The sequence below is a fragment of the Antedon bifida genome, chromosome 9 (genome assembly GCF_963402885.1).
Source record: "Antedon bifida chromosome 9, ecAntBifi1.1, whole genome shotgun sequence".
Taxonomy (NCBI): Eukaryota; Metazoa; Echinodermata; class Crinoidea; order Comatulida; family Antedonidae; genus Antedon; species Antedon bifida.
The window spans coordinates 20,337,730-20,356,218 of NC_136234.1; the positions used below are offsets into that span (position 1 = coordinate 20,337,730).

General features: G+C 32.4%; 1 protein-coding gene across 2 annotated transcripts in view; it reads right to left on the reverse strand.

Moving 5' to 3' along the window:
• The window catches only part of LOC144851604 (pleckstrin homology domain-containing family D member 1-like), a 29,845-nt gene extending 12,124 nt beyond the window's left edge, over positions 1-17,721 (reverse strand). For both annotated transcript variants that reach the window (XM_078709141.1, XM_078709142.1), the window contains exons 1-8: positions 17,517-17,721; positions 16,551-16,644; positions 11,619-11,708; positions 11,420-11,496; positions 6,686-6,830; positions 2,262-2,356; positions 1,954-2,047; positions 464-645 (exon numbers count right to left, since the gene is read on the reverse strand). In XM_078709141.1, coding sequence (XP_078565267.1) covers positions 464-645; positions 1,954-2,047; positions 2,262-2,356; positions 6,686-6,830; positions 11,420-11,496; positions 11,619-11,708; positions 16,551-16,644; positions 17,517-17,629 — 890 coding nt within the window. In that variant the 5' untranslated portion in view covers positions 17,630-17,721. The remainder of the gene's footprint in view (positions 1-463; positions 646-1,953; positions 2,048-2,261; positions 2,357-6,685; positions 6,831-11,419; positions 11,497-11,618; positions 11,709-16,550; positions 16,645-17,516) is intronic.
• Positions 17,722-18,489: the final 768 nt, after the last annotated feature.

Sequence of the window (18,489 nt, forward strand, 5' to 3'; positions counted from 1 at the left end):
AATACAGTTGAACTTTTAAGTTTAGTGGTAAATTCTATATTTGCAACTGTTGTTACTTGTAAAAATAGAATTTTGAAATGCTTTGTTTGTTTGTTAGCACGATAGCACCTACAATTTTAAATTTATCATTCTGAATTTTTCGGTGTAAATAGGTATATACTTACAGATTATGCCTATTGAAATTCAAGAAAATCAGTTAATTAATAACTTCAGAAATAAGAAAAAGGAAAATTTGTATTCTTTTAACATGGGCAGAAATACTGTATCAACATGCTTCCTCTCAATATTTTGCAAAGTACTTCACTCGGTTTCCGAGTGCTTTCATTTTTTTTGTTTTTCTTTAATGCACTGTATTATATTTTCAACATTGACATTTTTGGGAAGTAATCATACGCTGTTCATTGGCTACCTCATAATCTTGTACATTGAAAAACTATAAAATAATTCGCACTGACAAACTAACCTGCTTTCTGTTAATCTCATAACGTCTTCCAATTCTTTTGTTCGTCTCTCAATGTGTCCTAAGTTGGATTTCAGTTGTTGCGTTTCCCACGTCAGCGACTCGTTCTCAGTCGTCAACTGTTTCATTGTATCCTCGCGTTTCGTCAGTTCGCTCATGGTCTTCTCCCGTTCCATAGCCAAACTCTAACAAATTAATTATAGTGAGATAATTTGTAGATTGTAGAATCAAACGGTACTGGTGGTCAATTAGTCGTTCGTTCATAAGTAGTGTTGAAGAAGTCAATCTGTAGCAACTATAGAATGAACCTATGGAGTTGGATGCTATGTACGATACGAAAGCATAACTCTGTAGTGTTAGTATCTAATTGCTAGTTTATAATATTTTATTGTGATTGAAATTTAATTAAAATTTTCAAGCTTAGGTCTATCAGGCTGCCAATTCCTAGGTTATAATATTTTATTGTGATTTAAATTTAATTAAAATTTTCAAGAGGTCTGTCTATCAGGCTGCCAATTCAACAAGCATATTTTCTTTTCTTCAGTGGCAGGTCATTCTTTTTCTACATCATGTCTTTATTATGTTTGACAAGCACGTCTGCTGGTATTTTGATCATCAGGAAACTGCTAAGAGTTATACATATGATATACTAAGTGAGTTAACCTAATAATAATGTTTATCTAATATTGTTTTTAAGCTTTATATATACAGACTTGCTCCACATGTTCTTAATTCTCGTTCCGGTAAAGATAGAAAATAACAGGAAACAGATTATAATGCTTTCATATAGATTCCAAATTAGATACTGACTACTATTTAGATATTATACAGAACAAAATTAAATTGTATACTTTTAAATTTTATATTTTATTATATAGGTCAAACACTAATGACATTAAACAGCACATTTAGGAACATTAATGGTATTTTCGCAGGAAGCAACCAGTGGATAAATAACGACTATTCCCGGTTCAAAGAACAAATTATGTTCGGCTGTTCTTATCCTTTTTTTTAAAGATTTATTGTCCCCCAAAAACATAAGAAAATGAAAGATTAATAAAATCAGACTTTGAAGAGGCCATTTTGGAGTTTTATTAAAGTTATTCGTTTTCATAGAAAAAAAAATTATTTCCCTTATAAAAAAGATAAGTATATCTTTATGGATATGGAACATCGTTTTTCTCAGATGGTAACGTCCTACATTTTGTTTTAAAGAAATTTCTTTCTCAAAACAATTGCACAATAAAATGTGTTTGTTTGACTGTTTGCAGGAGTTGGTGCCAAAGAAGTTCAAGGTGGATTGAAAGTTCATTTAACAGTCATAACAAATTAAAAAGAAGTTTTTTTAGTGTGAATTAAAAAAGCTTGATTGATGCAAGGCATTAAAATTACTTTTAAATTGGTTGGAGGAAGGTCAGTCTGTCAACTCACCTCGCTTCATCTAGCAGAAATACATAAATGAGATTATATCAGGTAGACAAGGATGTACTTACAGCAAGATCGGAATGGTAGTCATGTGACGCCCTGCTTAGCTCCTCCTTATCATGTGCCACCTGACTCATGGCACGTATCGTTTCCTCCAACTCCCTGAAGTCAAAATGAACATAATGATTTTGTCAACAACGATAGCATTCAATCTTACTAGACTTTGTAGCTCCTTACAGATAAATAAAAAAAGAAGCCCACTGGGCCTCTTTTCGAAAAGGAGCCCATCTCAAAAAGAAGCCCAACCGAGACAGAGAGTCTTAAATAGGTATAAATGTAATATACGTCAAATTTATATCAAACATGTTTCACGTACATTCTTGTGCGTTCGTGTTCATCTTGTAATTCTCTTGCTGTTTGTTCAATTTTTGCTTTTTCTATTTCTAATTCTGCAGCCATTCTTTCTAGTTCCTGAAAAAAAATTATAAACATATATTATATTATAATGTAAAAGAACACATTTTAATTTTCAGTGTGACACTACGAAGTGACACTAATGTAACACTACTATATAAAGTGACACTACAAGTACTACTGTACGAAGTGACAACTACATGTACAAAGTGACGCTATGAAGTTTACACTACTACAGACACTGCACATGTGAAATGGATTTGGTGTTTCCACTACTATTACTGTAATAAGATTGTAATTAAAATACACCATTTCATAGTTGAATTGTCTAGCTTTACATGGGTGAAAAAATAAAAAATCTAAATTGAAGCTATAAAATTATGTGTTTTGTGCTGTTCCTCAACGAGAACAAGGTTACAGTATTGTAAACCACATAACCCTTTGAATTCCTTGAGATGGCATCAGCGCAAACTCGGTGGTCTGGAGGTATGAGTGCCAGACTGGATGTCGTGGTTTCTAGTCCCACCCAAAAATGACTTGCAAATTATTCTCAAAATGTAGTTAGTTAGGATAATACAATTACATAAGAGTAGGCTAAACATTTGCTCAATTAACTTAAATCCCTCACGCAAAGCTACTTAGAAGTAGTTAGTTATCAAATAAACAAATGTAAATTATCAATGACGAGGATAATAAAATTATCTACATTTCTTCAACTGATATAATTACTTTTCCAAACACCTCCCATATGAGTAATTCTATCCTAGTTACACTTAAGTTATATACTTAAGTTTTTATATACTCGAGGTTTGCACTAGGTTACACGTGCTATATCCCGGCATATCCTTTAAAGCACATCAGCATTTCAAAGTGAGTCTAATTGAAAACTTCCTACGACAGAACTGTAGGTAATTAATTTATATACAATTATGAATCATCACGGTTTCATATCAAGTGTACTTTCATATTTTCAAAGTTTATAGTTTCAAGTGAAAAACATTGATTGCACCTACAGGTTACGAATGATTTTAATTAATTGTATTACTGCAGTTGATGCAGTAACTGCATATTATGTTTACTGCAATAGCTTACATTTTATTTAAGTTGAGTGATACAAAAAAAACAAACAATTAGTTTGTTATTTTAAAATACTTGATACATTTATGATAGCAGAAATAATAAAATAAACAAACTAAATTTATTACAGTTGAATCTCTCCTTTGTGACACCCATATTCAAGTGAAGGACACTTTCCTGTCAAACAAGCAAGTGAAAAAAATATGTATGTATTAACTGTCAACCTATATTCAGGGGACACCACTATTTAGGCAAACTAGGCAAAGAAATGTAAACTGTTTGACTGCAATTTAGAGGTGCTTTCGAGCTACAGCATACAGACATGTACTATAAAAGAATAATACGGTTTATATAGCCCATGTATCCCCTAAAGTGTTACTCACAAGTATAACACAAACAAATCTAGTTTCATATCATACCAAATGTTCAAGGCTATTATTTATATCACAACAATGATTACGTCAATATAAGTATATTGTAATAAAACTGAAAATTGAAATGAATCATAGAGTATAAGTTCAATTGTATTTTTCTTTACAGAATAAACAATAAATTTAAGTAAGAGAAAGAGTTTTATATTGTCTGCTAATGCATTTTTTCTATTGCATCCATCCATATGCTGTGCCCAGAATTATACAGTAAAGGGTTTAAATCAGCGCTTCGCAAATGTTTTATTTCACGACCTAAAATCTCAGTTGGACCAGAATAATACATTAATACCCATTTTTACATAATTATTGCCATTTAGGTGAATACTAGTGGAAGGTCATAAAGTAATCACTCTCTAGGTCAAAATAAAGTTAAGTAGCTGACATCTTTATTTACAACTAATTAACTTAATTTAAAACTAGCACCACATCATATACATCACCCATAATTGGGAGATTTTTATTTACATTCAATGACCTACAGTAGGAACTGATCAGATTAATTAATTCAGTGTGCACATTTGGAAGTGTGACCTCACTCGATTCCTCAAGACAGTTTCGCTGGATTCTAGGTCCTGACAACACAGCACTGTGTGCAGGTCATAGGTCGTCACAAAACGAAATTCATATACATATATACATAAAGCTGGTTTTCGACTATTCAAATTTATTCGCATGAGCTAAATTGCGTAGTCATATTTTCATCTACTTTTGTGATGTGAGAAAATACGCAACCAATCAGTAACTCAAGAATGTTCGATTCTCGCAAATATATCGGAAAAGCGGCTTAAGGCCATAAAAACAACACTCTCTAGATTTATATTTAAGTAGAAATCAAAAACTATCTTTCACCATACCATTTATAATTTTGTCAAGAAAATGCACATTATTGTGTATTCAAAATATAAAAGAAAAGTGAAAGAACGTAAAATTACTAATTGGACATCTTACTTCAAATTAATTAGTACATTATTTAATTACTAACAACTAATTGATCCTACTGTAAATAGATCTAACATTTTAGTATGACCGAAGCTTGATCGACATTCGGTTAATGGTGGAAGAGTTACATTACAGTTAGTTTTAAAACAGTACTTTACTATGTTAATTCATTGAATGGAAATTCAGATTGCCAATTTCAACCTGGCTTGATCACCTTGTTGAATAGAACATCATTCAACTCATATAATATTCTCACTATTCTCACTAAACTCATTTGAATAATAATAAATATGTCTTAACATTTTTATCTTTCTGTTTTAAATTTCTCTAAATGTCGCTGTAACATCAAGTGACCTTTGGATTAAACTACAAATTTGATTATAAAGTCAATGTCATATGTTATTATTACAAATATAGATTAATTAAAATTAATTAAACAAATTAATTAATTATAAGTTGAAGCCTTGGCAAAGTGTTTTATTACACTTGATGGTATTTGTTTATTTTCTTTGTTAAATTTTTATAAATAGTTATGTCAAACTTATCATTGTTTACTTGATGCAATAAAGGAAATGAAATGAAAAATCATGGTATTTCTATTTTTTTAAACGATTTTCAGTATTTTTCTTTTGTACTATATGCTATATTATTTTAATACAATATAAAATGTAAAAAAAAATAATTAGATACAGTTAATAAAAATCTTTTTTTAGGGGACACATAATACTATCACTGTATTATCATAGTGTACTGACTATGGCCTACTAGGCTATTAAACCAGTTTTTACAGGTAGTGTACGTGTTGCTTTATCTTTGCATGTGGACAAAACTTGTCAACAATGAAGGTTGGTGGACGATACCATTATCCAATAGGGGTGCTTAACAGATTTTCTTCATTTCGTATTAAATTGCATCCACTCTTTGGAGAGAGAGGGCTATTGCTGGTTTATCCAGGTAAGCAGGCACGATATAAATTATTTTGTAAAAGTTATAAAATGAAGTGAAAATGCTGAGTATTTTAATCGTCTGCAGAAATATTGTTAGTTTGCACCAAAATGATTGTATCACTCAGTGTCAGCAAAACTTACTAAATTAACTTTTTTTATCTTCATTTATAAAACAAATGAGACATTGTGAATCACAGTTTGAGTCCCTTATCATGACATTTCACAAATTTTAGTTTCTCGTGCGAATGATTTTGGTCACGACAAACCGATGTCCGCAGTTGATAAAAATAGCAATCACAGGAACATTTAAATTTGTAAACCAATGCCATCAATCAATCAATTTTTGGTATTTTAGAAAAACCGAATTGCATCAATCACCAAAAAAAAAAACTACCAAAAATAATGTTAGCATCCATTATTCACCACAAGCAAACACGATTTAATTTTGGAAATACCTCAATGACGCCGACGGTGTGACGAGCGGAACTAAACCTTTTAAGGACATGGTGAGGGGAAGCACCATTTAATTCAATAAATACCTAGTAATTATCTTGTCTTTTGTTGAATTTTAACAACAAATGAACAACTAATTTAGTCTCATACTTTATTCACTGTAACAAAATTCTCAATCCTGTATATTTTTTTTACAAGGATTTTAACAGGGAGGAGTTTCTATACTATCAAAGTTTATGTGACAACAAAATATGATGTGCCCATATATGGACATGATGATACTGTATCATATCACTACCATATTTGGGCACATCATACTTTTTTGTTAAACTAGTTTGATCAGGGAAGAGTCAACTCTTCCCTGGTTTGATAGTGTAGGCAGAACTTTAGCTACAAAAAAAGGACTTTGGAAAAAGGAGTTGAGAAAAAATAAAATACCTAGTCTACATGAAATTTGCCTGTGATTAATTTACTATTGTTATTCCTTGGCAATGTGTGCCTAAAGACATAAAATAACCCAAAAACATAATAATACCAACCTCATTCCTGTCCATCTCGTCTCGTAACGCCACAGCCTCTGAGTGCCATTGATTTCTGTATTTCTGACTATCCTTTGCTAACTCCAAACTTTGTTTCTCTAACGTCTGGATCATACAGTCTCCAAGTTCAGCGTTCTTCCACGTACTAAAAAGATAAAGGTGATGGTTAACTACGATTAATGAAAGTTTCTATTTTGATCATAGAAATGCAAGTTCGATGTTGAGTGCTCTACATGTTGAAATTGAAACTGATCTTAAATATCTAAATTAAACAGAAGCTCGTAAACATTAATAAGAAAGAGTTACATTAATATGTTGAATATAGAGAAAAATCAATGACCTCATGAGCATGTTTCACTTAACTTTAAGTTCCATGATGCAAAACTACTTCATAGTACAATAGATCATATATCATAGGGGACAGTACCTTTGGGACTCAAATAATTGTGCCCTTAATAATGGTATCTCCTGAATATGGATTAGGTGTAACTGTAGTTTTAAAATATATATTTTATTAGAAAAGTTTGTAGAATCATTGGTGTCTGTTTGCCTTCTGTTGACTCTCTTTTTAGAGTCAGGGTTACAAATTTGTTTCTATGATATGATTGTCAGGCATTATATCCCCAGAAGTGGACGTATGAGAGTCCCTGCTTTTTACCACCAACAGATACCGTGATTTATTTGTAGTTAAGGGTATTGTTTTCTTAAATGATGATCATAAAAGGTAACTTGTAGGGTGGTCTGATCTTTTTTTTGTTTGTATATGTTTTACCTTGTTGTTTTGCAAGCTACTGTAATTTCTTCTTACGGAGATAATAAAGTATGTCGTATGTATGTCGTATATATTGCTCTTATTGTTCAATTTACAAGTGAAACCCTGAAATAAGGGTGTCCCAAAGACAGAAAAGAACAAAGTAGTACCATAGATAGAATACAGACAAAATTAAACTTTGATTTTAAGTTAAATTTACAGAAATTGGTAGAATGAAGTCGTAAGTTAAAATCAGCAAACATTTTCAACTAGCTAGTTTGTTATAAATGGTGAATTTCCAGCCCTGAATCACTAAAAAAACAACTAATGAACAGTCATAAATGCATTAAAAGTCGGCAATAACACATATTCCTATAGTATTATCAGCTAGCATATTTTCCTTTTAAACTTTGATCTGCTTAACATCAACATTACAAATCAAGAAACACCATTCTATACACAATCATTTATGTGCAGACAGATCTATAGGGAGGACATGACTATGGGGTAATAAGTGATAACTTTATAAACTAATGCTTGGGGAATTTCTGAAGGCATATTGGGCATTACACATATGAATGACTGAACTTAACATTTATAATTTTGAATCTAAAGCTCTGTCTACACTATCAAACTAAATTGACAACAAAATGTGATGTGCCATGATGTCATATCACTACAATATTTGAGCATATCGCTACCATATTTGGGCACATCACACTTAACTTGTTAAATAAGTTTGATAGTGTAGACAGAGCTTTAGTTATAGTTATTGGTTCTGCCATCTATAGGAAGCATGGAAGACATTATGGATGTCTGGCCTGTAAATTATCTAAAACTACTTTAAAGGAAGATAGTGTTACATTTTTTTTTAAGCCAAAAAAAGCAAATGACATGGAAATTTTATAATTTTTTGTCAAACTTAGTTTATGAAAGATTCATCACTCTACAATATAATTTTTTTGATAAATCTAAAATATACATACTGTAATATGTTTTTTATTATTAAATATTTATGTCACCTTATTTAATACAAAAATTGTAACAAAATATTAAAATGTATAGTAGTTAAGAGAGACAGCGCCTGAATATAAAAATGACCTTAATTATTAATCAAGAAAAATGTATAAATAATATGTTAACATCCTATCAATAATCTCCCATGAGGCACCTTGACAGACTGATAGGATCATTACAGGGGCAACAGATGTCCACTAACTGTTACATCAGTTGTAGATAAAAACCAACCATTTTAAACCACATTTACCACCTATGTCCTAATATACCATCCCTAGGTGAAACATTCTGATGCTAAGGAAAAGCCTGTCACAGGTTTACCACCAACCTGTTATACAGTTGGTAAAACTAGTACTGTCCTTAGTCACGTTGCCAATATCCACAAACTCGGTGTCTACAACAGAGAAAAGAAACTCGGTGTCTACAACAGAGAAAAGGAACCTACTAAAAAATACTCCATCGCCATCACATCCAAAGGCAACCCAGTCATACTTATGCAATAAATTCGGATAATTCCAGAAGATTCACTGAACAAAATCCAAAAAAAACCCCAATCCAACACCTGATAAGGAGATGGAACATTCATGCAACATTTTGGCCAGTAAAGAATAAGACAATGTGCGACTAAATTCAAATGAGGTTTATGCTCAATATAGGAAGATGATGATATGTGTGATGAAATTTACTACGGGATCAGACTATCATGTGAGAGGGGCATGGGTTCGAGCCTCTCTGTGCCAAATTAATTGTATACTTTATAGCCTTTTTAAGCATTACCCTAATTCAATTCAAAATTCTTTAATCATCCCACATGGGGAGCCTATTGCTCTTCAGATGGGATGTAAAGAGGAGTAGATTGTCTTTGGGTGTGGTCATCTTGATAGGTGCTACAATACTGGCTGCCATTGGTCCATGGGCGACCTACTCCCATTGGAAGGTTCTACTGTATGTTTACTAAGGTTTATCCAGGTAAGCTAGGCACGAAATAGACATGTTTACTAAGGTTTATCCAGGTAAGCTAGGCACGAAATAGACATGTTTACTAAAGAAACAGATTTAATTCTTTGATAAATACTTCAACAATTTAATAATACACTGATGATGACTAGGCAAGCGTATCGTCTCCCAGTGGAGTGCAACGATAAAAACATCGCACAATTATTGATATCACGTAAAGGATGTTTTGAAATAGTGTTCCTTCCATGTTAGACTTCAGATTCAGTACGGGAAAGACGACCAATTAATAATGTACGGTAACACATGGTGAAAACGTATATATTTAGTTGTCTGATCGGAAGTCATTCACAGACATTCGCCGGAGATACAAGATTTTCAGATTATAAATGCGGCTGATACGGTGGAAATTATCAATTATTAGCGTTAACAGGTTTTAATATTTTATTTAGCTTAGTTTAATATTTTTTTTAAAAATATTATCATACTATTGTATATAGTACAGTACTATAAAATATTGAAATTTTAAAATGTGATGTCCTTGAAATACTAAGCCTAAAGCGGACACATTTTGACAACCAAGTTCAGTTCTCTGTTGATAGACAGTAAATAACTCTCCATTTCCCATCCAAATGTTCAATCATTTCATGTACTATTTTTATAGTATAGTGTTTGACATTTAGAATCCTACACACCCTTTTTCTTATCACTATTTTATTCCTCAACCTTCCTTTAAGTTCTGTCTACACTATCAAACTAGTTTGATATGCCCAAATATGGTAGTGATATGACATCATCATGTCCATATATGGGCACATCGTATTTTTTGTCGCATAAAATTTGATAGTGTAGATTGAGATTTTGAAGATTCATAAATATTCTATCTGTGATTTAAACAATTTAATAATAATATTTTTATGTTGTATACTTTTTATCTACAAACTATTGTAAGGTTTTTAACTTTATATAATATTGTAATTTACTTATGTTATGTTATTAAATATTCAATATTTGATTTGTTATGGCTCTTTAATCCAGGGACCCAAATAACAATTTAAGCACAGAAACTGGTTAGGCCGATCTACAGTAAATATGGTAATAAGTGTAGTTACCTTTATTCTACGTTTCAAAATGCTAATATAATTCATACTATAGTGTATATTTAATAATTGCATGAATATAAAATATTCCTTGGTTTAAATTAACTATTTATCTTTAAATATGAATTGAAATTAAAACAGCATATGATTATTCAAGTCCCTGGATTTTAATTGTTAGACTTGTTTAATTGAATTAGTAATTTAATGACATTGCTTTTCTTCCAATGTTGAGGGTTTCTATTTGTACTATAATCAATACAGTATATTTACAAAATAAAATTTAATGACAAAATTAACACAAATCAACAGTGGCAATGATAGAGTACCACTTACCTGGATATCTCCTTCCCAACAAGTGGGATACAATACAGACTAAATATTTTTATTTAGTGACACATCTTTACATGACAAATTTATTTGTACAGTATGCTATCGCGCCCTCTAATGGCTGGTTCTCACTAGAGATTCATCGCAAGAACGTAACGCAACGCAAGTGATTTGACCAATCACAAGCGATGGATTATTCAAACTGTCTCTTATCATTGGTCAACACGCTTGCGTTGCATTTACGTCCTTGCGTCCTAGTGGGAACCAAGCTTAAGGAGCATTCAAACATACCACTGTCATTCCTTCGCAGAGTACATTGCGTTAAAAAAGAACTGAAGAATACAATAGCTTAAAATCTTATTACCACTGATGTTTAATATGAGGATCCGGAAGGGAAACTTTGCACCAGATTTTTTGGCTAGGTTGAATTGTACGATAAAACTTGTGTGGATCTCTTAAGTTAATGTGCTGTTCCATAACTTAGTACTACTACTACTACTACTATTCAGTCGGTAAATCTTACCCAGAAGTCCAAGGCGATTATATCTTAAGACGGAAATTAAAAATAATTATTGTTTAACTTACATTCGTGCTGATTTGCTCATCATCTCACACCAGCGTTCTCGTTCATTTTCTGTTTCAGTTGCCAAATATATTCCTCCCTTCAATGAAAACAAATAAAAATATATCTTGTTGGGTGATCGCACTCAAGGGAATACAACTAATCAAGGGATATGTATATTAAGTGAAGATTGTAAAAAAAAAACCAATTATCAATACTTACACTAAGTTCTTCATTATCAATTTTAAAAGCCCAGCTTTTACATGAGTCGTCATAGCTAACAACTTTACAACCTCCTAGTGGAATAACACCCTGAAAGAAATCAAATAGAAATCAGATTTTTGACAGATTTTCTCATGTTTTTTTAGGTTCATTTTATTTGGTCCTTGTAGATGTACAATTCAATTAATCACAAACAATTATTTATAAATAAAATACAAAGTCAATATAAAATCATGAATTTAAAAGATAATCTTAATTTAAAAAAACACCCAAAGAGACAACTAGGAATTTCAGCACTAAACTGTTGAGGTAGAAAAAGAGAATTTTTGCTTCCCAGAGATGAACCTCTTTTACTGTACCCGAGTTATGATGCGGGTTCACCCCCAGGTTACTACCAGGCTCACGAAAATATACCCAGTAAATGCGGCACCTCCTGTATGGAAATATTTAAGAGTAACCCCCACTCCCGGGGGATGTTCACACACTCGAACCCCTTCATATCTATGCTCTTGTAATTAGAATCAACCATAACTTCAGGACTCAACAGTCGTTTCAACAGACAATGATGATTTGTATCAAGGTGAATGCATTCAATTGTATTATTACTTTCATTACGGGGTACTTGGACTGTTAGCTACTAACTTTAGTCATAGCTCTTGCATAATAGTGTATCCTAGTATGTATTGTTATGTTGGATATATTTTAAAGAAGCATTGTATTCAACTGAAACCGAATCTAATTCTTAGTAATACTTTTAACTGTTAAACACAAATCTTTCAGATCATGAGCTTTTAGGTTATTATCAGAGGAAAAAATTCCCTTTTATATCAAAATATATAGATCCTATTTGGAAAACAACTATTGGAACATAAACCAGGGTGGTCACGCTAAACACAGTGTGTACCAGGTCTACCCTTTCTCATCATCTGGGCGATACCACTGTCTTGGAGGGGAGTTCATGAATAAAATTTTACTTTTTGGTTATGTTCTCCCCTTGAAGGGGAAAAGGCCTATGTCGGTTCATCCAGGTAAGCTAGTCACGTAATAGACTCTCTTACAACGGACAATAACATACCATTACCCAGGGGTCCCAGAGCTTAAGGGACCATAGCATGAGCAGCCCTGATGCAATTACCCAGCCATGGATGCCCTTTAGTAGGGCCCAAACCAGGGGCCTTTTTGCCCTATGTTACGCCACTGCTGTGACATATTGGACACTTTTTACTGATCAGAGGGTGTTCATTTATAGGCGATTTAAACTGTTCTCTAATATTGTGAGCCATTTCAAAATTTTCTATTAAATACATTTTCACAATGCACATCTACACTGTAGTTTTCGCAACTACTATCGAGTCTAATAGTCATGCTTCATGTTTCTGAGCATGTACAGAATGAATTTTAGACTCGACAGCTACATACAGTAGTTGCTTGGTGAAAACGAAAGGTAACAAATTATCTATTTCTAAGGACAACATAATAAATTATAATATTATCTGTGATATTATTTTCTATTTCCTGTTCAACTTGTATTGAACATGAATGCTGACAATATAAACAAAACAGTTCTTTGTTTATTTATTGTAAATACCACTTGGTTTTATATAAAGCTATTAACCAAGCATTAGTATATCAATTTTTGTCTAAAACTAAATATTAGCCATATTCTGTCAAATTCTCATTCAAACAATTGTGATTAAAATTCATAGTAATAATAAGTAGTGTGTTATGATTTTATTACAATCAGTATAATAGTTGTTTTGCTTTCAGTTTTGCTGGTTGGTATTAATTCTATAAAGAAAACAAGCTATTAAGATAAACTGAAAAAAGTGATATGGTGAAACTTGGGAGTCTCCCAATCCTGGGAATTTTCCTGTTTTATTTTAAGAAAGGTGCAATTTCTCCAGATTATTTTGGATATAAATATGTCCTGTGTGAGTGCCATAGTTACCACGATGCGAGACGGTTGGTAACTAGAGTAATGTATGGAGTGCATAAATTTAGGCTTTACTGTCAGTGTTCATTGGTCTTACTATATCTTTAGTTAGGGCCGTAGCCACCAGTACGGAAAAGTTTCAACCTGACCACTTTTTCACAAAGGCCTTTGACAACCCAGCGGCTTGTACAGAGATTGTTTGCTTTACTTGCGAAAACCACACCACTTTATTCTTGTGGCTACATCACTGTTAGTTAATAACATGTAAGGGCGGATCCAGGATTAGTGTAAGGGGGAGCGCTTAAAGGGTTTTACCAGACAGAGAGATTTAGTACATGAGCCACAGCTTCCCCTGGATCCACACCTGACATGGACATCAGCATACAGTATGCATTGATTGGAAAATACCTGAATAATCATTGTTTACTACAGAATACAGTAGATGCTGATACCCAACATTTAAATAGTACTTTGCCCTCTATGTTGGATGTATTTTAAAACACTATTTGTTAATTTAACATCCTGTATTAGACTATTAAATGTCAAGTACTGTACAAGTTCCAGTGATAAAAGATTATGATGTGATATTTATAATGATAACTGTATAATATAAATATTTTTCATTTGATTATTTTGCAATTAACACAATTTCTCAGTTTAAACAACAATATCAACTTTTTATTTAGTTTTTATGATGTAATGTTAAAAGATCAATGTCGGAATTGTATACATTTTGCACTATACTTTCTTTCTACTTATAATGGTAATAATAACATTTTTTTAAGCGTATACAATATCAATACAGCTGACTCATTATTTTGTTGGCTGTTGAAGAAAACCGATCATGCAAACTCGAAGGAAATAAATGAAAGCTATAACGAAAACAAAACCATGAGAAGATTCAAAGAATTAAATTGGTATACAAATGATTTTATAGAAATCTTTTATAAAATACAGGAAACTGCCAATATTATAACAAAAAACAGCTTCAGAGAGGTAGTGTCTTCCTCCCAAAAAAGATCTTTCCAAGAAAGGTCCCCTTCTTCCCCCATTTTTTCACTGTTGAAAAGGAAAGGAAATGCTAACACTGTTTAACAGCCAAAGGTCACTGCAAATACAGACAAACCTTAAAAAATTAAATTAATCTGTTCATATACATGGTAAAATGAAAGGGGAAGGGGAAGGAGCCAGCCACCACCCTCTGAATCCGCCTATGTTAGATACGTTTCAATTCCATTGTTTACTGTAGAAATATAGGTCATCATGTACTACAGAAACAGACAAATCTATACAAATTAAATTCATATGTTCACCATAAATGTACTACACATTCGTGGTAAAGTGAATCACAGTCTTCAGAGTGACAATAAAATGAAAGACATGTGAATTACTAAGCACTGATCACCAATCAGGCTTCCTGTTAATTAATTGTACAGGTTCGTCCAGTGTCACCAATTAGAGAACACCTGTGGACAGTGTATGTAGGCGTATGGTTCACTGTGGCTATAGGCAATGTGACCATTTAGCATTGTACAGTATGGTTCACTGTGGCTATAGGCAATGTGACCATTATAGCATTGTACTGTATGGTTCACTGTGGCTATAGGCAATGTGACCATTATAGCATTGTATGGTTTACTGTGGCTATAGGCAATGTGACCATTATAGCATTGTACTGTATGGTTGACTGTGGCTATAGGCAATGTGACCATTATAGCATTGTACTGTATGGTTGACTGTGGCTATAGGCAATGTGACCATTATAGCACAGTATGGTTCACTTTGGCTATAGGCAATGTGACCATTATAGCATTGAGACAGATGTTGAAAGTTTATGTCTTAAGTGCTATCTACACTATCAAACTAGTTTGACAAAAAAAAATTGTGCCCAAATATGGTATTGATACAGTATGCTCAAATATGGTAGTGATATGACATCATCATGTCCATATATGGGCACATCACATTTTTGGTCACATAAAGTTTGATAGTGTAGACAGAGTTTTAGTTCAGTTTCTTTTGTCTAAGTCCTTCATGTTAAAGAAACGAAATTATATTTGCCATTAACCCAAAAATGGTAAAATTTTGGGATATTTTTAGAGCATAAAGATTACTTGTTCAGAATCATGGCTTAAAGGTGGGATTATGTCAACTAGGCTTTGGATTAAGGTAAGATAGTGGTTACACCTCTCATCTGGAGTTAATACTGGCTTTGGATTAAGGTAAGATAGTGGTTACACCTCTCATCTGGAGTTAATACTGGCTTTGGATTAAGGTAAGATAGTGGTTACACCTCTCATCTGGAGGTAATACAGCAAGCAGTATCTGACCATATCAATGAACGCTATTTTGTGATGCATCACTGATTTTGAACAGACACCGAGATATGTGCGTCCTGACGCCACAAATTATCGTTACATTTACTTTTAATTTAAATTAATACATGAATCTGAATACAGAATTAGATAGTGCCACTAGGATGTGGGGGTGGGGTTAGCAATAGCAATTTTTGATAGAGAATTCAATGAATTTAACATGTTCGTCTGGGAGAGAAATAGGCCAACAACAACAAAGTTGGTTTATCCAGGTAAGCCGCGCACGAAATATACTGCTATAAAAAGCAAAAGCATACATATTAAATTTACCATAAGAAATATCATATTTAAACAATGGAAATACACAGCATTGTGTAAACCTTCTCTTAGTCATTTATTGTCACACCTGTGATCAGGAAAGTGAATAATTTAAACGAATTATAACCTTGAATCAGACAAATTATTACAAATAAAATATTTAGCTTCTGGACTTTACACCATCCTATTAGAATGAAACCTATTTATAGAAACAGCACTACGGCTATTAATTAACTAGACCATCTTAAAGTTTAAACAAGCAAATGTCAATCAAATTTAAATATCTTTCCTGATCTACAATATCCATAATGGTATAAATTGTATATTATTAGCAATAAACTAATATTGTACCTTATTGCAACTTACCTTTGGATGCATGTGAAAATATCGTCTTTTCTCAAATTCTCGCTTTTCATTTTCTGGATAGTATAGAAGAAAGCCTTCTTTGATTATAAAAAATCTAACAAATAAAAAAAACAACTTTTCAATAAAGTGCTCTTTTATATTGATAGTTACCTCTTCATGTAAGGCTAATGGAATTAATTATTTTAACATTATTCAAATATTAAAATTTTATTCTCATCCATTTCTGGAAATTCCATTTCTTGCATTAAAAATTACAAAATAACAATTGAAACTACATTACTATAACATATTTGATACACATAAAAACAATAAAAAGCATTAACTATTTACAGTATATTTTACTTATTAATTTAAAAATGTATTTTTCATTAAAATAAAACAATATTTAGTGTAAAAAATCTAACAAATAAAGAAATAATATAAATTGAAGTGCTCTTTTATATTGATAATTATCTCTTCATGTAATGGAATTAATTATTTTAACATTATGTATTTTTCATTAAAATAAAACAATATTCAGTGTAAAAAGGAAATGTTTTACTAAAAAAGCAGATTAATAAAATTTGACAATGTCAGAACATTTGTACCAGTTCCAGTTCAAGGCAAAACAGGATTTGGCAGCATAACATGAACGAAGGTAATTTGACATTTAATTGAATTGATAGATTTCACCTCGATTTATCGTATTGAAAAACTCCTCAAATGCATTGAATTTTTCGTCACACATGACTAAACACAGATTCAACACAGGTAGACAAATTTAACAACAGGCTACTGTTTTGGCCTACGAAAAACGTACAATTCTGTAGGGACCTAATGAATTAATATCATGAAATATTAGAGAACAAATACCTTTGACATTTGCTAAATATATTTCACATATTAGTTAGTAACTGCAATGGAATGTAAGCCTATTCCCAAGGCCCACCAGACGGTCTATTAATAATTATTATCTTCTCTACTCACCGTTTGGTCCACTTGTTGCTCGTGCTACCTTGGCCGAATGGCTTCTTCCACAAAACTCCCCAAAGTTGGACACGAGAAGCCATCTCGTTATAGTCAAAATCGTAATCAGTCATGGTAATAAATATCACAGAAATTTACTTCTCCAAAATACAATGAAAAAATGAAAGCATTGGTTTTGTTTATTCCATCTACACACTCACTCACTACTATCGTCTGCTACTAAGTTCGTAATAAAGTACCAGGGGTAGGAAAGTCAAGAAACTTCCGGGAGATAACCGAAAAACTTGGTGGCGCTATACTATACAACTGAAAAACGTCAAAACATCAACTCTCTTTTCTCTTTAACGTTTTCCTAAATTCCGTCATTCAGACATTACGCTTTCCATGATTTGTTTCCATATTTGTCTGTTTGGGAATGATGGTTTGTTATTGTGCTAAAGTATCTCACTCTTACATGGCAAAATATAAGTATAGTATCCCCACTGGTCATGTATCGGTGTTTCGTTATCGTTCGTTAAGGTCCGGTTGCAAATGGACCACCTTAGACCACTAAACATAAACAATGAATCAAAAACACCACTACATCATTAGTAAATGCTATTTATTAGAGGATGATATCTCAAAGGACCTACAATAACTAGAATATTAAAACACCAAACGAGTGTTCATTCTCAAGTCTTAAAAAATATTTTCCAATTCATTTTTACAAAACTTATTTTTACACAGTATGTTTGCAATAATACAGACATTCCCGTATATTTATTGTCATGTATTTTGATATTTTAAATAGCGTTATCAACCCAGAGCAGGTACTGTATATGCGTGTAGTATTAGTAGCAAAATGTGTATAACGAATAAAACAACCGTACAAATTCCCTTCCCAACCTCCTCTATCCCCAACCTCCTCTCTCCCCAACCTCCTCTCTCCCCAACCTCTTCTCTCTCCAACCTCTTCTCTCTCCCCAACCTCCTC